This window comes from Chiloscyllium punctatum, chromosome 21, assembly GCF_047496795.1.
Source record: "Chiloscyllium punctatum isolate Juve2018m chromosome 21, sChiPun1.3, whole genome shotgun sequence".
Lineage (NCBI taxonomy): Eukaryota > Metazoa > Chordata > Chondrichthyes > Orectolobiformes > Hemiscylliidae > Chiloscyllium > Chiloscyllium punctatum.
This window is the reverse complement of record NC_092759.1, coordinates 18,209,794-18,233,152: the sequence shown is the minus strand read 5'-3', so window position 1 is coordinate 18,233,152 and position 23,359 is coordinate 18,209,794. Positions and strand designations below refer to the sequence as shown.

General features: G+C 41.1%; 2 protein-coding genes across 2 annotated transcripts in view; one reads left to right on the top strand and one right to left on the bottom strand.

Moving 5' to 3' along the window:
- The window catches only part of LOC140492622 (zona pellucida sperm-binding protein 3-like), a 187,988-nt gene that overhangs the window by 75,253 nt on the left and 89,376 nt on the right, over nucleotides 1–23,359 (top strand). The window contains exons 2-3 of the mRNA XM_072591642.1: nucleotides 22,283–22,377; nucleotides 22,644–22,713. The gene's annotated coding sequence lies outside the window, so the exon portion shown is untranslated. The remainder of the gene's footprint in view (nucleotides 1–22,282; nucleotides 22,378–22,643; nucleotides 22,714–23,359) is intronic.
- Nucleotides 1–23,359, bottom strand: part of LOC140492619 (arf-GAP with coiled-coil, ANK repeat and PH domain-containing protein 2-like) — a 129,698-nt gene that overhangs the window by 41,505 nt on the left and 64,834 nt on the right. The window contains exons 4-10 of the mRNA XM_072591639.1: nucleotides 23,221–23,274; nucleotides 21,836–21,894; nucleotides 19,830–20,013; nucleotides 15,961–16,005; nucleotides 15,364–15,459; nucleotides 7,499–7,573; nucleotides 1,580–1,692 (exon numbers count right to left, since the gene is read on the bottom strand). Of these exons, the coding sequence (XP_072447740.1) occupies nucleotides 1,580–1,692; nucleotides 7,499–7,573; nucleotides 15,364–15,459; nucleotides 15,961–16,005; nucleotides 19,830–20,013; nucleotides 21,836–21,894; nucleotides 23,221–23,274 (626 nt within the window). The remainder of the gene's footprint in view (nucleotides 1–1,579; nucleotides 1,693–7,498; nucleotides 7,574–15,363; nucleotides 15,460–15,960; nucleotides 16,006–19,829; nucleotides 20,014–21,835; nucleotides 21,895–23,220; nucleotides 23,275–23,359) is intronic.

The window sequence follows — 23,359 nt, the reverse complement described above, 5'->3', positions numbered from 1 at the left end:
CACAGTAAATACTGAGGCAAATATTCATTTAGTATCTCACCATCCTGAGCCTTATTAATTAAGGGGCCCTATTCTCTCCCTAGTTGCCCTTGTGTCATTAATGTACTTGTAGACTGTCTTTGGATTCTCCTTCACCTTCTCTGCCAATGCTATCTCATGTCTTCTTTTTGCCTTCCTGATTTCTCTCTTAAGTGTGTTCCTATTTCCCCTACACTCCAAGGGATTCACCAGTCCCAGTTGTCGATACCTGACGAATGCCTCCTTTTTCATGACCAGAGCCTCAATATCTGTAATCATCCAGCATCATCCTGCTTGAAGGGCTTTTGCCTGAAACATCGATTCTTCTACTCCTCAGATGCTGCCTGACCTGCTGTGCTTTTCCAACACCACAGTGTTGACTCTAACCTGGTGTTGTCTTAATACAATCCTGTTATTCTTACTGATATTGGAGATCTCCACACATATTTGCTTCCTCAATTTCTCACGACTGACTATCAAGGTGATCATTCTCTTATTTCTCAGTTCCACGCATATAGCTTCCCTTAGGAATAATTCTCTTTAAAGTACTGCTGTGATGTTTTCCCTAGTCAAAAACACCACTCCTCCTCTTCTCTTGCTTCCCTTTCTATCCTATTAACAGCTATAGCCCAGAACATTGAGCTGCCAGTCTTGTCTTTCCCTCAGCCACTTTTCTGTCATAGCTGTGATATTCTATTCCCATGTTCCCATTCATGCCCTGTATTCATCTGCCTTACCTGTCAGTCATCTTGCATTGAAATAAATGCAGTTTAGTTCATCAGTCTTATCTCGCTCTCTACTGTGCTCCTGCCTACCTTGTCTCTTTAACTTGCACCCCTTAAACTCTGTACCAGCCTTAACCTTCTCTCTTCTCTCACTACTGCTTAGGGTCTCACCCCCCCCAGCGGACTTATTTAAACCCTCCCAAACAGTATGACCAAACCCTCCCTCCGGGATATTGGTTTGCCCCTATTGTTCAGGTGCAACCTGTCCTTGTACAGGCCATCTCTTCCCCAGAAGGGATCTCAAGGATCCAAAAATCTGAATCCCTGCCCCTGCACCAGCTCCTCAGCCATCCATTCACCTGCCCTGTCCTCCTATTCCTACTTTCACTAACATGTGGCACTGGAAATAATCCAAATGAGTATTAACATTTCTCCTGAATTCCCTATGAGAGTTATTGAATACTGTCTACATTTTGTGGATTCTAGTTTTGGACTCCCTAACAAATTTAGTATCTTCTCTGTGCCTACTCTATCTATCCTTATTTTTTTTAAAAATATAGCCTCCACTAGATCACCCGACAGTAACTTCTGGAGAAAAGAACCAGAAAGAAGAAAGTTTAGAGAACACTGATAGGAAAGGTAAAATAAACAAAAGAAGGATACAGTGCTGAGAAATTTTGCAAGTTCCGCTGAATCCGCCTGTCTAACACAATAGCGAGAAAGGAGTTTTGAGTGATGGGATCAGAACCAGCATTTCGAGGCCTCACCCTTTGCTGTAGACAGTTGATACATCTTTGCACATATTTTAAACTACAAGTAGAAGATATTTACAGTACCTGTTCCAAGTTTTGAAGGCGTTGCTAGCTCGTTTATACAGATAACCCTCCATAACCACACCATTTGGAGCCTCTATATTAAACTCCACTGCCAAATCATCATAAAACACATCCTGTTGAAAGTAAAAATGTTTAATTAAACCAACAACAGTTCAAATAAGCATCCTACTCTTTCAGACGGGAGGAGGAATTTCAATCCTCTGCGTCTTTGCCATTCAGTTTAATCAGAGCTGATATATATCTTAATTCTATTTGTTTTAGTTTCATCATCTATGATACCTTTTTTGATTTAAGTTTCGATATTGATAATTAATTCCCAACTTCAACTGCTTTTTGGGGGAGAACACTTCAGATTTCCACTTCCCTTTGTATGAAAAAAGGCTTCCTGATATCATCACTGAATGGCCATAGTCAAATTTCAAGGTTATGTTTTCTTTTTCTGGGCTTCTCTCAAGAAAGGGAACAATTTCTCTCTTTTTCATTTGAGAAATTTCTTAAATTGTCTTAAAACTCAATTAAATTATCCATTGAGTCTCCAAACTCAACAGAATTTTAACCTTGTCTTTGCAAACAGTCTTTTTATTAAAACACACAAGTCTAGTCATTCAGCACTGCACCTGCTTCAAGGTAGAGAGCAGAAGGCAAATACTCCAAACACACAGTCTAGTGAGAGCATGTTACAGCTGTAACAAAACTTGCACTCCTTGGAATATTGGCCAATGTGTCGTTAGTTTTTTAAATAATCTGTCCACAACTGTTTGCATTTCTATAATCTTCAGAGGGCAGAGGTTTAAGATTGTAAAGCAGCGAGAGCTAACTGATTTTGGTTATGACCCATGCGCAGCCAGGATATAATAGTCCAGGAGATACAGGCTATTGTGATGCTGTGGTAGCATCTCTACCTCTGAGCAGGAGGCACAGGTCTAAATCCCTCTTGCCCTGGATTTGTAGTATAACATGTTCAAACAGGTTGATTGAAATAACTCGAACAGGCAAGGAAGAAAAAGATGGGAAAGTAAAGTGGTAGGGCATTATCTGATTTATGGATGACACGTTTTAATTGACCTCCGGGCAGATTGAAGTGAAGTGGGGAAGGAACAGGGAGTTTGATTTCAAACAATCTTGCCTATTACTGATGTACAATTCATAAATTTCAAATAATAATGAAGTGTCATACCATTTATAGTCACAGTCATGTACAGCACAGAAACAGTCCTGTCCGTCCAACTCGTCCATGCCAACCAATTATCTTAATCTAATATAGGCCCATTTGCCAGCACTTGGCCCATATCCCTTTAAATCCTTCCTGTTCATATACCAATCCAGATGCCTTTTAAATACTAAAATTGTACCAGCCTCCACCACTTCCTCAGGCAGCTCATTCCATACAGACACCACTCTTTGCGTGAAAACATTGCCCCTGAGATCCCTTTTATAGCTTTTCCCTCTCACTCTAAACCTATGCCCTCTAGTTCTGGACTCCCCCATCCATGGGAAAAGACCTTGTCTATTTATCCTATCCATGCCCATCATGATTTTATAAACCTCTATAAAGGTCACCCCTCAGCCTCTGACGTTCCAGGGAAAACAACCCCAGCCTATTCAGCCTCTCCCTATAGCTCCAGCCCTGGCAACATCCTTGTAAATCTTTTCTGAACCCTTTCAAGTTTCACAACATCCTTCCGATAGGAAGGAGACCAGAATTGCACGCAATATTCCAAAAGTGGCCTAATCAATGTCCTGTATAGTCGCAGCATAACCTCCAACTCCTGTACTCAATACTCTGACCAATAAAGGAAAGCATACCAAATGCCTTCTTCACTATCCTATCTACCTGTGACTCTACTTTCAAGAAAGTATGAACCTGCACTCCGAGGTCTCATTGTTCAGCAACACTCCCCAGGACCTTACCATGAAGTGTATAAGTCCTGCTCTGATTTGTCTTTCCAAAAAGCAGCACCTCGCATTTATCAAAATTAAACTCCATCTGCTACTCCTTAGCCCTTTGGCCCATCTGGTCCAGATCCTGTTGTAATCTGAGGTAACCTTCTTCACTGTCCACTACACCTCCAATTTTGGTGTCATCTGCAAACTTACTAACCATACCTTTTATGTTCACATCCAATTCATTCACATAAATCATGAAAAGTAGTGGACCCAGCACCGTTTCTTGAGTTTTTAGGGAATTTATCACGAGAGTCTGCTGTAGAATCATACTTTTAAACTAGGGGTTTTGATATATTAATCTTTTTTTGTTTTTTCTCAACTAACTCCCTTTTCTGCAATGTCCTTGCCCTGAGAGACTGTTGAGCACAGAGAAACCTTTACTCTGAATCCAAGCCACATCCTACCTACCCTGGGAGCCTTTGATAGGGACAGTGGGAAAGAGAATATCAAACTTTGTGCTGAAATGTAAACAGAAAGTGCTGAAGAGACTCACCAAATTTGGCAGAATCTATGGAGAGGGAAACAGAGTTAAAATGTTGAGTCTAACATAGACTTTAGACCATAAGACATAGAAATTTGGCCATTTGGCCCATCAAGTCTGCTCCACCATTTAATCATGGCTGATAAGTCTCCCATTCCCACTCTCCTGCTTTCTCCCTGTAACCTTTAATCCCCTTGATATTCAAGGACCTATTTCAGTCTTACGTATACTCAGTGACTGGCCTCCACAGCTTTCTGTGGCAGCGAATTCCATTGATTTCCCACTCTCTGGCTGAAGACATTTCTCCTTAACTCCGTTCTAAAAGGTCTTCCCTTTACGCTAAGGCTGTGTCATCAGGTCCTCGTCTCTCCTACCAATGGAAACATCTTCCCAACATCCACTCTGTCCAGGCCATTCAGTATTCTGTAAGTTTCAATTATATTCCACACCCCCCCCCCCCCCCATCGCCATCCTTCTAAACTCTCACGAGTGTAGACCTAGAATCCTCAAACATTCCTCATATGTTAAGCCTTTTATTTCTGGAATCATGTGGTGAACCTCCTGTGGACCCATACCAGGGCCAATACATCCTTCCTGAGATATGGGGCCCAAAATTGCTCACAATACTCCAAATGTGGTCTGATCAGAGCCTTAGAGAGCCTCAGAAGTACATCCTTGCTTTGAAATTCAAGTCCTCACAAAATAAATGGTTCTGTGCCTTTCTAATTACCGACTCAACCTGCAAGTTTACCTTGAGAGAATCCTGGACCACAACTCCCAAGTTCCTTTGCACTTCAGATTTCTGAATTTTCTCCCATTTAGAAAATATTCAATGCCTCTAATCTTTTGATCAAAATGCATGACCGCATGTTGTATTCCATCTACCATTTCTTTGTCCATTCTCCTAATCTGTCTAAGTCCTTCTGCAACCTCCCCGCCTCCTCAATGCTACCTGTCCCTCTACCTTCCTTTGTATCATCTGCAGACTTAGAACATAGAACATAGAACAATACCGCGCAGAACAGGCCCTTTGGCCCTCAATGTTGTGTCAACCTGTGAACTATTCTAAGCTCATCCCCCTACACTATCCCATCATCATCCATGTGCTTATCTAAGGATTGTTTAAATCTCCCTAATGTGGCAGTTCAGGCATTCCACGCCCTTACCACTCTCTGAGTGAAGAACCTGCCTCTGATATCTGTCTTAAATCTATCGCCCCTCAATTTGTAGCTATGCCCCTCGTACAAGCTGACGTCATCATCCTAGGAAAAAGACTTTTGTTGTCTACCCTATCTAATCCTCTGATAATCTTGTATGTCTATCAAATCCCCTCTTAGCCTTCTTCTTTCCATTGAGAACAGACTCAAGTCTCTCAGCCTTTCCTCATGAGACCTTCCCTCCAGACCAAGCAACATCCTGGTAAATCTCCTCTGCATCTTTTCCAATGCTTCCACATCCTTCCTGTAATGGGATGACCAGAATATTCCAAGTGTGGCTGCACTAGCATTTTGTATAGTTGCAGCATGACATTGCAGTTCTGGAACTCAATTCCTCTACCAATGAAACCTAATACACCGTATGCCTTCTTAATAGCACTATCAACCTGGGTAGCAACTTTCAGGGATCTGTGTACATGGACTCCAAGATCCCTCTGCACATCCACACTACCAAGAATTTTTCCATTGACCCAGTACTCTGCCTCCCTGTTATTCTTGCCAAAGTCAATTACCTCACATTTATCTGTATTGAACTCCATTTGCCACCTCTCAGCCCAATTCTGCAGTTTATCCAAGTCCCCCTGCAACCTGTAACATTCTTCCACGCTGTTCACTACTCTACTGACTTTAGTGTTATCTGCAAACTTACTAACCCATCCACCTATGCCTGTGTCTAAGTCATTTATAAAAATGACAAACAGCAGTGGTCCCACTTGTGGCACACCACTTGTAACCGGACTCTATGCTGAATATTTTCCATCAACCACCACTCGCTGCCTTCTTTCAGAAAGCCAGTTTCTAATCCAAACTGCTAAATCACCCTCAATCCCATGCCTCTGCATTTTCTCCAACAGCCTACCATGCAGAACCTTATCAAAGGCTTTACTGAAGTCCATGTATACCACATCAACTGCCCTACCCTCATCTCCATGCTTGGTCACCTTCTCAAAAAACTCAATGAGGTTTGTGAGACGTGACCTGCCCTTGATGAAACCATGTTGGCTATCTGAAATCAAATAGTTGTTTGCTAGATGATTATAAATCTTATCTCTTATAATCCTTTCCAAAACCTTTCCTACAACAGAAGTAAGGCTCAGTGGTTTATAATTACCTGGGTCACCTCTCCTGCCCTTCTTCAACAAGAGCACATTTGTAATCCTCCAGTCCTGTAGACAATGACAACTCAAATATCAAAGCCAAAGGCTTCACTATCTCCTCCCTAGCTTCCCAGAGAACCCTCGGATAAATCCCATCTGGCCCAGGGGACTCGTCTACTTTCACTCCTTCTAGAATTGATAACACCTTTTCGTAACTAACCTTGATCCTTTCTTGCCTAATATCTCGTATCTCATTCTTCTCCTTTTCAATATTTGCATTTTCGTGAGTGAAAACTGATGAGAAATGTTCATTTAGCACCTCTTTGTTCTCCACAGGGTCCACACTCAACTTCCCACTTCTGCCTTTGACTGGCCCATTCCTACCCTCGTCATCCTTTTATTCCTCACATACCTATAGAAAGCTTTAGGGTTCTCCTTTATTCCACCTGCTAAAAACCTAGGCAGAATGCTCTCAGTTCCTTCATTTGGTCATGAATGTAAAAAGTGAAAAGTTGTGGTCCCAACACTGAGCCTCATGGAACACCATTAGTCACCTGCTGCCATCCTGAGAAGGACCCTTTTATCCCCACTCTCTGCTAGACAGCTAAACTTCTATTCATGCTATCCTTGCCTCTGACACCATGGGTCCTTATCTTACTTAGCAGCCTCCTGTGCGGCACCTTGCCAAAGGCCTTCCTGAAGTCCAGGTCGATAACATCCATTGGCTCTCCTTGGTCTAATCTGCTCATTACCTTCTCAAAAGAATTCTAACAGATTTGTCAGGCATGACCTCCCCTTGATGAAACCATGCTGATTTTGGCCTATTTTAACATACACTTCCAAGTGTTCAGAAATGACATCCTTCACAAAGGACTCCAAAATCTTACCAACTGCCCTGGGTATGTTTGATGAAATCATGCAGAGTAAGCCTTACTCTGTATCTAACCCAGTGTTGTACCAGATCTGAATGTGATTGATGGGACAATGGGCAGAAATTATTGGTATGGAGAGAAGGGTGTCTATAGTTAGTTAGTCAATGAATTAAAATCACCCTCATGCAATGTCACAAAGGTACAAAATAACTCAAAACAGTATTGCTCATTTCAGTATGGGGCTCTGATGTAGCTCTGTGATTTATGGTATGAATACCCAACGGCTTGATATTCTTATGCCTCACCTTCTGCTTGATAGTGGCATGCCTCTGTTCCATGTCTCGTTTATCTCTTGCTGAATTCAACACGAGCTGATGCAACTGCAAGAACAGAGAAGCAAACATCATTGAAAACAACACGGAAAATTAGTCATTGTCTTTTTAAAAAGGAGGCTTTCCTTTTCACTTCTACTGAAGATGCTGATGTTTTCTCTGGGTTCCGTCATACAGTATCTTCACCATGGACCCATTCTTCATATATGAGTGTTTACATGATACTTGCCTGGAGAGGATACTGCAGTTAGGTGTGAACCTGCCCTCACCTGATCTAGTTCACACTGAAGTGAGTTCCACATTCTCTCTGCTCTACAAAAAGGAACGTCTCTGAAGTTCTTAGTTTGATAGTTAAAGACTGTCTTATGTGAATGTGCAGTGTCGCTCAATAGCACTCAGCAGGAGGTACACGTGATTGATTATTCCTGTTGTATACACTGTGGGACCAACCATAACTGGCTAATGGTTGGGGCAGAGTGTGGCCACCAATTCTTTGTACTCTTTTTAAAACAAATCTTGAATCAGATTGGACTATAACTTGGTTCAGTGTGATTTTTAACTTTGAATCAGGTTAGACAGCCATTGGTAAGGCAAAAGAGTAACCACATTGCTATGGGGCTGGAGCCACGTTTCAGTCAGAGTAGATAAGGACAGGAAAAGGTTATCAGTGAACCAGATTGGCTTTTATAACAATCGATACTGATTTTATGATCACCAATTCGAGGACTAGTTGTTTTTAAAACTTTTCTTTGATGTTAATTAAATTTGAATTTCACCAGCTGCCATAGTGTGCTTTGCACTTATGTCCCCATAGAGTTATTCTGGGCAGCGAGATAACTAACTTATGGCATAACCATTGTTCCATTGTGTGCCATCAGCCTCCAATCTACATTTTTAAACAAGCTTAAAATCTAGTTCAGGCAGCACCTGAGGAGCAGGAGCATCAACATTTCGGGCAAATGCCCTTTAAGCCTGATGAAGGACTTTTGTCCGAAACGTCGATCTTCCTGCTCCTCAGATGCTGTCTGACTTGCTGTGCTTTTCCAACACCACAGTGCCAACAGCCCCTAATAGGATACTGCATCAAAAATACAAACTGCCAATTAACAGTGTCACAAATTCTGGTTCCTTTTTTTCCCTGAAAACTGTTCCTTGGCTCAAGGAGACTCTGTCCTGGATTTTTTTTCAGAGGAGCAATAAACTGGACTGGACTCAGATTTGGTACAGAGATGAGATTTCAGGCCAAAGTGGTCATGTTTTAGAAGTGACATGTATAAAGAAAGGGGAGTGGTCAGCTCTCTAGCTGAACTGGGCTGAGCAGTTGTAGTTTAGTCTTAAACTGGGAAGCTCAGCAGAGACCTGTGTGGAAACTCTCTCTCTGTTTTACCCTTCAACTTCAACCTATAAGCATGTGTTCCATTTATACTGGGTTTTAAAGGGAGTCGCATTTTGGGACTTTTATGTACGTTTGGAACAGCCTAATTCAGTCTAGGTTGGATAGACTGAGTTCTGTAAGGGTTCTTTATTCTGTTCTTTGTGTTTCATTGTGTAATTTTGTGAATAAACTTTTGTCTGTTTTAAAATCTAGTAGTCAACCTAGCTAACTTACTCTGGGTAATGTTCACTGGACACTTACTGAAACAAATTGCAAAGTTATGGTCTGGGGTTGCCTGCTTAAGTGTTTTGAGTGGTCTGGCCTACTCCATAACAACAAACTTATCAGATTGAAAATAATGTCATCTAAGGTGATGATCCAACCCTGTGGTTCTCACCAGTTTCTAAAGGCTTTTATCATGCTGATGAACACCACATGATCCCTCTCCATGGAGACCACAGCATAGATGTAAAAGTTTCTGTTTTGTTCTGTACTGAGTTTCACATGAACACCAACGCAGACATGATATTGGAAGTCCCATTGTTCTCTAAGATGTTTACATTTATCATATGTATTTAATAGAAATCAGCACATTAATATTACCAAAGGACATAGTCAGAATTGTTTCCTGATATCAAAACAGTAAAGCATATATTGCTGGTACAATGCAATTTCCATAGAAGAATTCAAGAAAATTATTGGAAAATATCCGGTATTTGAACTTAAGTCAGAAGACACAGCATGACGCAGCTGTTTGTTTTATAATATTAATGGTTATTTCTGCCAAATTTTCCTTTTTTGCAGTTCAATCACAGATACAATGTGTTTATAATAATATCAGGTATTACTCTGCATGAATTCTGCTGAAAAGCTGATAAAGGATTGAATAAAGATTGCATTTCTATGGTATTTTTCACAACATTAATAACTCCTAAAGTACTATCATTGGAGTATCATGACTGTTGCAATAGAGCAGCAAATTTCAGCAAATCTACAAACAGCAATATAATAGATCTTGCATGAAGGATTAGTATTGGCCAAGGATACCTGGGGATAATTCCTTACCATGGAATCTTTTGTGTTCACCTGAGAAATCAGGCAGAGCCTTGATCTAGAGTGTCAAAAAGGCAGAAACATTGATTGTGCAGCACTCTTTTGAGATTTGAATTGGGAGTGTGAGTGCAGGATCGATTAATTGGTGAGAAAGCTATCCTCTGAACCACAGCAAACACCATCATAACACAGCCATTTTACATCGAGTAACCTGAGATAATACAATCACTTTAAAAAGGTGATTTTGTCCTTGCCTTTTTTAAAGAGAGGCTGTAAAGGCAGAGGTGGTGAAGAGTCTAGGGAGTAACAGATTAACAATGGAAGGAGAGTGGCCAGTTCTCCCCATTTAAGCTTTCTAGTTATTTTTAGCCATAGCAGTCACAAGGTGTGTGAGTCCAAAAGAGTTGCAAGCTTCAATAAATAATTTCTGACTCCCTTTCTCTGAAGAGTCTTTCTGGATGTTGTTCCCTCCTGCCTATAAGAATCTGTGCTTGAATTTATCTTTTTGCCAAGGAGTGTGTTTATGGGATGTAACTGTACCGGAACAGTTAATTAGTGATAACTACTGTATCTGGTTGGTTGAGTTTCCCAATGGTTGTTATTCTAAATTCTGCTTTCCTTTGTTCGTGTTTTAACTGTAGCATTTAAATAAATTGTGTTTTGCTTAAAGCTGAGCAGTTTGACCAGCTGCATCACACCTGGAACACCCACTTCACGTCTGCCTTTAAAATAAGAAAACGTTAGGGTCTAGACCACCTTCTTAAAATATTTTGAGGGGGTCTGGCCTAATCCATCACCAACCAGAAAGAATGGATACTGACCATTTCTCCAGCTTGGGTTGATCAGTTACTGATTTGGAAGCATAATGATCCAATTCTTCCCAGTCATACTGTGGATTTCATAGTACTGGTGCAGGTATGATGGGCCAAATGGCTTCCTGCACTGTAACAATTCTGTAATTCTGCAGTACTGCTTTCCAGTTTTTATCTGCCTTGCTCTGAGAAGCATAGAATTCCTGAAACTTGGAGTTACAGGAATATCTGATGTGTTAAAGAGCCAATGCCTTGATTTCTGTCCAGTGTCACTGCTTCCTTCCTGTTTTATGTTTCATGCGATACCATGATTACCACAGGAGGACAACTCCAGCAGAAACTGTTCAAAGTCAGTGAATCATAGAATCTCTACAGTGTGGAAACAGGGCATTCGGCCTATTGAGCCTCCGAACAGCATCCCTCTCTGACCCACCACCCTATAACTCTGCATTTCCCACAGCCAATTCACCTAACCTGCACATCTTGGGCTGTAGGAGGAAACCAGAGCACCCGGAGGAAACCCACGCAGACGCGGGGAGAATGCGCAAACTCCACATAGACAGCGGCCTGAAGATGCAATCAAACCTGGATCCCTGGTGCTGTGAGGCAGCAGTGCGAACCACTGAGCCACCATACCACCCAATGGCGGATAAATATTCATTAAACAAAAATCAAGCAACTCTGTCTCTATCTCGGTCCCTCTACATCAGCCAGTGTTATAAGAGCCCACCTGGTTCACTAATATATTTTAGGAAAGGAAATATGCTATCCTCACCTGACCTTTCCTGGACATGATTTCAGACCATCAGGAATGTGATTTGTTATGTCTTCTGGTGACCAATTATTGTGACTTGTGGTACAGATAATTCACTGCCACCCATACTCCCTTTTATACTGAATCTAAGTCAAAGAGTTATAGGGATGTACAGCAAGGAAACAGACCATTCAGTCCAACTCGTCCATGCCTACCAGATATCCTAAATTAATCTAGTCCCATTTGCCAACATTTGTCCATATCCCTCTAAACCCTTCCTATTCATATACCCATCCAGATGCCTCTTAAATGCTGTAATTGTACCAGCCTCCACCACTTCCTCTGGCAGCTCACTCCATACATGCACCACCCTCTGTGTGAAAAAGTTGCCCTTGAGATCTCTTTTAAATTTTCCCTTCTCAATCTAAACCTATACCCTCTAGTTCTGGACTCCCCCACCCCAGGGAAAAGCTTTTGGCGATTCACCCTATTCATGCCCCTCATGATTTTATAAACCTCTATAAGGTCACCCCTCAGCCTCTGCGATGCTCTAGGGAAAACAACCCCAGTCTGTTCAGCCTCTCCCTATAGCTCAAATCCTCCAACCCTGGCAACATCCTTGTAAATCTTTTCTGAACCCTTTCATGTTTCACAGCATCCTTCTATAGCAGGGAGACCAGAATTGCATGCAGTATTCCAAAAGTGGCCTAACCAATGTTCTATACAGTCACAACATGACCTCCCAACTCCTATACTCAATGCTCTGACCAATAAAGGTAAGCATACCAAATGCCTTCTTCACTATTCTGTCTACCTGCACTTTCAAGGAGCTATGAACCTGCACTCTAAGGTCTCTTTGTTCAGCAACACTCTCCAGGATCTTACCATTAAGTGTATAAGTCCTGCCCTGATCTGCTTTTCCAAAATGCAGCACCTCACATTTTTCTAAATTAAACTCCATCTGCCATCCCTCAGCCCATTGGCCCATCTGATCAAGGTCCCGTTGTATTCTGAAGTAACCTCCTTTTCTGTCAGATACATCTCCAATTTTCTCTGCAAACTTATTAACTATACCTCCTGTGTTCACACCTAAATCATTTATATAAATGATGAAAAGTAGTGGACACAGCACTGATCCTTGTGGCACTCCACTGATCACAGGCCTCCAGTCTGAAAACAACCTTCCACCACCACCACCCTCTGTCTTCTACCTTTGAGCCAGTTCTGTATCCAAATGGCTAGTTCTCCCTGTATTCCATGTGATCTAACCGCGCTAACCAGTCTACCATGAGGAACCTGTTGAACTTGTAGTCCATCTTGACCACCTGCCTAATAATCTGTTGTTGAGGATAGACCACTGTCGAGTCTTAGGAAGAGGGTTATGTTTTACATAACAGGGTGCAGTTTATTGCAATATAACAATAGTTACAAATAACCTTAACTGGTGAGGCATAATTACTACAATCCATTATTTAGAATGTTGATGGTAGCCATGATAAGGAGGTGGCAGTGTTGAACTGAGGTGGACAAAGTCAGAATTCACACAACACCAAGCTATAGTCACAAACTTCTGGAGCATTAATCTTTCAGGAACAGGGAAGCGCATTGACACAGAATTTATATGCAGAGAGATAATGATGTCAAATAAACCTGTTGCATTATGTTGTGTGACTTCTGACACTACTTAGAAGGCACTTCATAATTAATAATGAGGCTTTGAACCTTTGAGGAAATACCTGGAGTTAATTCTTTCAAACAAGTCATTGAAAAGTCATTGTCAACATTGGACACTTAAGTAAATCTTGCTAGAAATCAGAAGGCTTATGACATCAGCTTGCTTTATTGGGGCTGTTTGAACAGTAACTAGATGGGGAGTGTTTGGGTATTTTGGAATTCATTCGGGAACATCATGCCTTTGAAGAAGAGCTGTCCAACTGATCTTTCCTCTTCTCTGTAAAGAGCCCTCTTGGTGAGTTCAGGGTGAAATCTATTTGTTCTTCTGAATGAGTAATTGAATAAACTGTTTAGACTGGTAAGTAAGTTAGCTGACTGAGCTGGAAGGTTTATTTTCAGATATTTCGTCACCATACTGGGTAACATCATCAGTGAAAGTGTCCGGTCAAAAACTGGTGTTATGTTCCGCCTCTCTATTTATCGGTCTTTTCTTAACGTGGGTGACGTAATTTTTTTTCAAGAAAAATTGGTAGAATCTCAGTCGATGTGTTAATTGATGGAGTTCTGGTTAGATTGCCATGCGTCTAAGAATTCTTGTGCGTATCTTAGTTTCGCCTGTCCTAGGATGTGTGTGTTGTCCTGGTTAAAGTGGTGTCCTTTTTTGTCTGTATTTATGGAATTTTCCAAGCAAACTGTGTCTCATCAGGCTCCAGAGACAACTCGGTGTGATTAGTGACTTGACTGCACATGCCAAAACATCAGAATGATATACTTTGGAACATTCTTTGTCTTGTACTTTTATGTTCAGCAGTTACTCTAATTGCCAGAAAGTGTTATTTTCTTTTAAAGTGAACCTCTGCAGTAAGAAATTAATTTTTACTATTTTACTTTTGTGTCTGTTTTGGGTTATTTAGAAGGATTAACATTTATATTTGCACATGTACATGGATGTATCACTACCTGGTATGGCAACTGTCCTATTCAAGATCGGAGACGGTTACAGAGAGTGGTGAACTCGGCCCAGACAATCACAAAGGCCAACCTCCCATCGATAGAATCCATCTAGCAGGCCCGCTGTCAAGGGAAGGCTGCCAGCATTCTCAAAGATCCATCCCACCCTGGCAATGTTTTTCTACAGCCTCTACCATCGGGGAGAAGGTACAGAAGCCTCAACACACACACCAGCCGGTTTCGAAACAGTTTCTACTCTATTGTTGTTAGAATACTGAATGGACTCACAACCTCTTAACATTCGCCTGTACCTGTGTTTTTGTTTTTGCCGCTGTTTACCTATTATTTACTTATCTATGTTACTTAACTCTGTGACCTGCCTGTATTGCTCACAAGACAAAGCTTTTCACTGTCTCAGTACACGTGACAATAAATTCAATTCAATTCAATTCAATTCAGTTCAATTCATATTATTGGCTATGTTAATACAGTGCATTCTGGTATTATGTGTGTTTTGTTATACCCAGTCTGTGTTGACATGTTTGACAAATTGTATTTACTGTTTGGATAACACGAACTTTCTACTGAACAGGTATAGTGATATTTTTATAGCGATCTTCTACAAAACGATTCTCTACAGCGGTTTTCCATAGCACGATTTTCTGTAGTGTGAATTTGCAGAGGAACACAGCTCTCGTGTTATGCTGATACTACCTGTAATTTATTGCATCTTCCTTGAATATAATTATTTGATAATAATTCAGTAACTTTGAGTCCGTTAAGAGAACCAGGGTTGATAGATATTATACAAAATTTGATCCTGAAAGGTATTTAATTGGACAACTTTGTAATTGGCAAATATATTTTTATTTAAGTTATGAGCCATGAAGTAGTGGGAGTTAAGCAACAGTTTACTCTTTTAGCGTTGTTTGCAACAGTAGCCAATGTTAAACTAACTATTTCTCCATCAGACTTAGGTGACATCAGATTGGGTGGAGCTAACGCAACTTGCACATTCATTGGTTCAGTACCATTACCTTATACAACGTTGATAATTCTATTAAATGGCCCAACAAGCAACTTAAAGGACAGTTAGGGATGGGCCACAAATGCCGGTCTTGTCAGCAATGCATTCATCCCATAAAATCAAATTTAAAATTTCTGTTGGTGAATGACCAAGAGCAAAATACTAGAACACTTCAAAAACTTCACACCATACCTGCTCTGCAAGCTGTTTCTTGTAAGCTTCGATGCTCTTGAATGTATTAAAGCCCTGAGTAAAGAAGCTAGACTGTGCATCCATGAGTGACACCATCTGGAACCAATCAGATCAAAATTCAGGCAGCACAGGAAATCACAGTTGCAGTCACCCGAAAAATGCCAAAACCATTTCAATAATTTAAAATAATTGATGCATATATGACCCATTGGATGTGGGTATTGCCCATTTAGTGTGCGACTCTGTCGAAGATACATTGCATTCTTCATGTAGACATATATCTGACCTCCTTTAGGGTTCTATGATCATTGTTAGTGTGCCATAGTTGGGATCCAAAGGGGAGAGGTCAGTTACCATTTATAGATTATTCTTTGGAAAGAACACTTTGGTAGAGGATAGAATTGGCTGAGCTGTAATTTTAATGATGCAATACAGCTGTCCGCCTCAGGTACCAGAACATGCATGTGAAGTTATGCTATTGTATGATTCTGACATTCCAGAAACAGGACAGTCTTTCAAAATAACATATCTCCAAGGACCCATCTCACCCAAAAGTTGACCAAAAGTGGGAGGAATTAAGGTCAAGACCATACTTACAAACTGTAACATCTCATTCTTCTTCTTTGCTTGAATAACATTTATCTGGAAGGAAGTAAGACAGAAAATATGTCAAGACATTTTTAAAAAATGAATTGATGGTTTTAACCCAGTTTAGGTGCAGAACTCCATCTATTTGTCCCATTAAACACTCCCAGGGCCTGTACAGCAAGAGGGAGAAAGTGAGGACTGCAGATTCTGGAGATCAGAGTCCAGAGTGTGGTGCTGGAAAAGCCCATCAGATCAGGCAGCATCTGAGGAGCAGGAGAATTGATGTTTTGAGCATAACCCCTTCATCGGGTACAGCAAGAGCTTAAGATAGTGAAAATTTCTCACTAAACTGTGCCCGTAAAATGCTCCAAGGGGAGGTATAGCATGGGACTAGTTATAGAGCAGAACTCCATTTGTCCCAATAAATGGTGGAGGCTCGTGCGATTGCAACAGTTAAAAGGTATCTGGATGGGTATATGAATAGGAAGGGTTTGGAGGGATATGGGCCAGGTGCTGGCAGGTGGGACTAGATTGGGTTGGGATATCTGATCGGCATGGACGGGTTGGACTGAAGGGTCTGGTTCCGTGCTGTACATCTCTGTGACTCCAAATGCTCCCAGTTCCTCTGTGAAATTTCCATTTTTCTCATTAACTATTATGATTACTTCCTTTCTGGGTTTTTGAAAGCGTGACATATATGTATAACATTATCAAAATTTGGCAGTTGGATTTTCAAGATATAAATAGATGTAATTTCTAAAATAACTCCACAGAGGCTGGTATCCCGTCACCATGTCACCTTGTATTTTCACACGTACAGTATTTCACACTGGTCTAACTTCCTCAATGAGCAGAACCTCTGACACACCTGTCTATATCTGTCAGCCAGAGCTCCCTGATCGGACCAGGTTAGCAGCCCCAATCAGGGAACTCTTATCCTATGAGGTTGACTTGACTGACCTCATCACAATCACTACATTTTCAATTCTGCGAAAGTGTTTTTTTTAATCAAAAACCCATTCAAAACAATGATCCTGAGAAATAAGGACTTAATTGATTTTTGGAAAAATTCAGTGTAATTTCATGGAGTTCAATGAAGGGTTTCTTTCTGAGAGTTCTCACAACCTTTCTCATCTAATTTTACACTGGTCATTTCATCAAGTGTGCAGCATGTCTCTATCGTATCAGTTCTGTACTACCTTCTACTGAGCAGTAGCAAAACGCTTGCTGGTTCCAGGACCTTCAGTTCATGACACAAGTGCCATATCTATATCCAAGCTACACATCGTCTCTAATGCTGCCAGCTTGGTTTAAAGTAGCCATTCAGGTCAGTGTGGTGTCCACAGTCTGGAGGAATGCACAGCCAATGTCACATGACGTTTAATGACCTTCCTTGCTCTGCAAAGGTAAGGGTCACCGTCTTCACTTGGTGACCTGAAACATACTCTAACATTGCACCTACATCCTACAAAGCTCCATGGTCTAGCATTCCCAATTGTTGCTTGCACTATCTTCCCTCAATGACTGTCACCCACTCCCCATACCCACCTCCCCTCCCCCCCAACTAAATTTCCTGGCTTCTGCATTCCCTGCCCACTCACTTCCTTGACAACCTTCCTTGACTGATGACAGCTCAGCCCCCCTTCACCGTTCATTGCTGCCAAACATGGCAAGCTGCCTGGCTATTTGTCTGTGCTGATAGCAGAAGGCAAGGCAGAGGTCTGTGAACATCCAAGTAGGTCCAAGATAAATGATCACTGAGAAAGCAACCCCAGGACCAAGGTGCACCCTGTTCAAATGCATGAAATGGGTGTCCATTCCTGCGTCCAAAGTGACCTGGCAGCAGTGTTGCGATGTCAGGTGCCAGTGAGCTCTGAAGTGCTGAATTGCAGAGTAAGTGAGTTCGAGATGAGCCATTATGATATGGTGAAGTTGCTGCTTTGTCATTGCCAACCTCCCTTCGGGTAATAACTGTGTATCAATCATGCTGGCAATGATTACCCAGATGGAGATGCAGAGATCATGCCATCAAGCTGTAGCTGCCATTCAAAAGTTTCCTGTTGAGAATTGTCTCTATGCATGTTACCTCTACAGCCTGGTAAAATAGCAAAGTGTGGAAAAAAGTGGTGAGATTTGATAATAAAGAAACATTAATTTATGCAAATAGTTCATTTGTCACTAACTAGCAAGATTCTCATCTAGGCATTAAAATCTTGGGTGGAAAATCAAACCCTTTTCTCTCACTGCCAAGAACCTGCATTTCTGTTCTCACATTATTTTCTGATTGATTTGCCAGTTCCAAAGTTTTGAGAGCTTGGGAGGACTCCCTCCATAACTTCCAGCAAGGCATGCGATTCAGTCACCTGAGGAGCAGGACAACTGTGCTGTGCTGTGATGGAACGTTTATACTGCTGAGTTTATGACAGAGAATGTAGACCAGGTGCCCTTAATTCCACTATGACTTCAGTTCCGAAGAATCAGAAGTTCAGTTCAGCAGGGAGAACAGCTTCCTCTTCAGGAAAACTAGTCATCCATCCAGAAAGGTTTTAGTTTATGAGACCCACAAGACATGAAAATTCCTTTGGAAGTTTTCAAGTTGTTAGACCATCAGAATTTTAAAAAAATTAATACCAACGGAGTCAGAAAGAGTTTGATTGAAATGTCTCAGCAGTCCAAGGAGAAGAACTGAGAAGAGTCAGTTCAGTAAGAAATTAAAGGGTTGAGATAGAATGCACTGGAATTTGGCATTCTGCAAAAATATTGTGTGGAGAAATAAAATGAAATTTTGTTTTGTTGTTTGTGTTAAGGCCTTTCCAAATTGTCATTTACATAGTTTAATTTTCTTATTTTGTAATAAATGCATTCTTTTATTAAAGAACTTTTGTGTTTATGTTCAGTGGCTAATCGCCATGATAATCAATTGCAGAAACTAAATATGTGATCAAGCCAGGTTGCACCTTTGAATCTGCCTTATCCAGCATTAACATCACCCGGGATCAGAAGTTAGTTTCTGATGTGGGGAAACCACTCAGGTAGCTGATAGGCATCAGCTCTCCTCAATACTCAATATATTCCTGACTTGTCTGTTGGACTTAAACAAAATGAAGTATTCTGATTAATGAATTAAAGTTAATTTAAAAATTGTTAAAAGGAGATGAAGTCAAAACTTTTCTTTTTGCTGTCATTACAAATAGGATGCAGAAAACACAAAGAATGGGACAACAATTTAATGTGGCATGAGAAGAGAATGCTGATATTTTTGGGCCATTGTTGGCATAGGGATACTGTAGAATCAATTAACAGTGTTTTCATTTTTAAGTGTGGCGCTGGCAAAGCACAGCCAGTCAGGCAGGATTCGAGGAGCAGGAGAGGCAACGTTTTGGGCATAAACCCTGCATCAGGAAGAGCTTGTGCTCGAAAGGTCAACTCTCCTGCTCCTCAGCTGCTGCCTGACCTGCCATGCTTTTCCAGCACCGCACTTTTCGACCCTGACTCTCCAGCATCTACAGTCCTCACTTACCGAGCAATTATCCAATGAAGGGGTTGGGTTTGATTCCTCCACTGGCTAATGTGTACAGAAGGTTGTATATTTGGAACTGGGTTTCTCAGCGTAAAATCAGAAAACACGTCACACAAAGGGCAGTGGAAGTCTGGAACTGCCAATTTCAAAATAAGGCTACTGCATTTGGAGATCAATTGTAATCAGATTACAAAACAGCTTGCTGGATTTTTGTTAAGACAAGGCTGTTGATGTTTATGAAACTAATATATATTAATGAAATTAAGATACGGATCAGCACTGATCTTACACAATGACGGCACATGCTGATTGGCTCAATGGTGTCCTCCCAGAAGGCAATATTGAAAAGGTTCCGCACCTGGAGTACGTAATCCAATGAAACATGGCGGAATGACCTCCGAGCTGTTAGGAGGGCACTGGTAGCTTCATCAACTTCATGCTGTTTCTTGGGGGGTGCCTGGGCATTCCTATTCAGTGCATTCTCTAGATCCTCACTACTCTTGTCAAAATGTTTTTTTGTTTCCTTGAATTTCCTCACATCCCTGAGACAGAGAAATAAAAATGAATTAAATTATTTGGGGACTAGAGGGTAAAAGTGAATTCATGATTAGGAAGCGCTCCTTTGGTAACTAATCCACAGGAGCACATTATTAAACCAGAGATACTAAATCCCACCGCTACCATAGTTGCAGGTGATATACCTCATGTAGTTACTTGCAAAAGACCTGGATAGCTTCAAGTTTGTGATGCTCTTTGTCAGGGTGGCTTAGTGGTTAGCACTGCTACCTCACAGTGCTCGTGACCCGGGTTCGATTCCTGCCTTGGGCGACTGTCTGTGTGGAGTTTGCACGTTCTCCCAGTGTCTGCGAGGGTTTCCTCCCACAATCCAAAGGTATGCAGGTTTGGTGAATTGGTCACGTGAAATTGTCCATAGTATTAGGTGCATTAGTCAAGGGTAGATTTGGGGGGGTGGGGGGTGGGTTACTCTGCAGAGGATCGGTGTGGACTTGTTGGGCCAAATGGCCTGTTCCCACACTGTAGGGAATCAAATCTAAATCAATGCAAGTTATCTTTGAAGGACTTTGTGAAATTATTCTTTTCAAGCCCGTTGCTTTGCCAAAACGCTGAATTGAAATAAGCTAAAAAAAAGTGGTGAATTTCTCCAGATTACAGTACTTGAATGAGTTTACAGTGCTGAAACCATAAACAGTTCTACACTCTGGTAATCCTTTTAATTTGTATCATGAATTTGTGAGGATGTATTTTATGTTGGACTGAACCTCACAGGTGCCTGTCATCTTGCAGGTCCCATCATAATTCAGTCAAGAAGTCTGAAGAAGGATGACTGTCCAGATTCTGATATTAATAAAATGCCTGGGTGAATATTCAGGAACAGCAATGGGCATGACAGAGGCAGAGATGAGACAATTGAACAGAAAGAAACAGGTGGATGCATAGACAGATATTTACATGCTGATGTAAAACTGTACGCACACCAGCCTGAATTTAATGTCAAATTCAATGGCTAGAAAGCTCAGGGTGAATATATTAATTTCTGGGAGATCCAACTGGATTACCTGTCAATCAGGAAGTTACATGTCTGTAACCAAGGCTCCCTTTGACGTGATTGATTGCAGTTCAAGAACTGCTAGCCAGAGGGAAAGTAGCTTGTTACTCCAAACAGAATCAATGAGTACAGTGGGCGTGGGAGTAGACACAGAGCACCAAACACAAGACAGGGGAAGTGATACAAGCACATTGGACACGTGCTGGTGAATGGGTTGTTGAGGAGCACAGGGAAAGAGGCAGTCAGTCGGGGGTTTCTATAGATTATAAGCAGTATTGAGAGTTTTGAAGCACAGTTGTAATGTCCCTACCTGTGGGCCTGACAATGTTGATTCAAGTCCTGCCTGGCCTAGGGGAGTGAAATGTCTGAACCAATAGATGAAAAATACTTGCATGCAACAGGGGGATGAAGTCACTTTATTGGTTGTTATTTAAAAGTGGGAAAGCCATCTGTAACATTTCTAATCCCTGACTTAAAGACACAAGCAGTTTGAAAGGTGACAGGCTTCCCACAGTTTCAGAACAAATTATAGATAGTTTTTAATGGACCTGTTGAGATATGTTGTTGCACACTTCTGGGCCAGTTGGGACTTGAACTCTAATTCAGAATTGGGAACACTACCACTGCACACAAGAACCCTCACACTCAATTATTGATATTTCTAATCAACATGGATGCCCCCTTAATTGATATCCAGCCCACTTGAGGATGAGATTAAATTTTGCCGAATGAGTAGTTGGACTTTCATATCCACAAATATTAAAGTTACTAGATGGAACACAGCTCAGTGTACTCACTCCTTGATGAAGCTATGCAAATGCTGTTTGACTGATTTCTGAATCACCTCGATGAGTGTCTGAAAAACACAAGAAACACTCATTTGAAGTTCTGGCAGAGCTCAGTGAAGGAAGCAGGATACCAGCAGATTCCTTGTGCATTTACCATTGTTCTTGATACTTAAGGGAGAGTTTAATAATTTAAAAGACGTCTTCATTTACTTCATCAACTATGGAGTCGAAATGCAGCTGTTACAACACGAGGTAAACCCTCCTGCTTAATTTAAACCAGCAACACAGAAAGGATTTATCCCGTGCAGTAGTCTGTGAAAATTCGAGAGGCCAAGAACTATTTAAAGTAAAAATTAACAACTGTATTTCTTAAAGTATAAAAGAGAATAATTAGCCAACAACTATTTACAACACCTTCCTCTAACCTATCTTTTACTTTTCCTTCTATAATACCAGTCCGATGAAACCACCACCAACTAAGGTTTACAGAAAAATTCGAATTTCAAAACCAGCCAGCTGTTGAATCTTCTCTTTGCAGATTTGCTCTCCAGGTCAGTGTCGAAGTCTTTTTCTGTGCAAACACTTTCTTTAGACAGGTACCTCTCAGAGATTTCTGACTAGCAGCCTACATCTGTCGGTCAGGTGGCAGTTCTACCCCAACTGTTCAATTTTCCCTGGTCTTATACCTCCAAAGGATCAGATTGGGTCATTGGCGTTTAATATTGTCAATACAATAAATTCAAACTGAATTTGAATTTGTTTTTTTGGGGTATAATTTAAACTGATTGGCCTAATTCAAATTTGTTTTTGTCTCCAGGCAACCAGCTACCCTAGCTGCTGGACCACATGTTCCATTGTATCTTATTCAGAAAACTTGGTGCTGTCAGGTAGGTCTGCCAGCTTTTAACTCTCTTAAAGGTACAGTACACCCACATCTTCATAACATAACATTCCACGCATATAACAACTCACATCCAAACCTCGAAAAGCTGTACATCAAGCCATGGAATGGCAATGCTGGGTTTGAAACCATTCCTTGTCAGCACTAAAACACTCCCATTGTTATATTCCTGTCAATGCAAGCTCATCATGTTTTTCTTTCCTCTTTTCTGTCCCTGTCTCTATCTTTTCATAATCTCCAATCCTTTCTTCATCTTTCCTTCCTTTCATCTTTTCCTCCCACATTCCCTCTTCCTCTGTCACATTCTTCTTTCTCACATATACTTTCGCCCTTTTTCACATGCTAACTTCCTTTCTGTTTTTCTCATTACGATTCTGCCTTTGGGGGTTGGTAATAAATTCATGAGAAGTCAGGTCTTCCATTCAGAATAATGCAGTCAGTAAACAAGAAGAGAATGAATCTGCTCTGGGAAACATTCAGTGCTGTTACTCACCGTGTGCTGATCAATCATATTACTTAGACTGTTTGAAAATTTCTCCAGACATCCCTGTATGAACAAAAAGTCAAAAGTCAAGAGAAGTGCTTAAAATGCAGAACAGAGAAAGGAGTTAGTAGCTCAGTGTTGCAAAGTG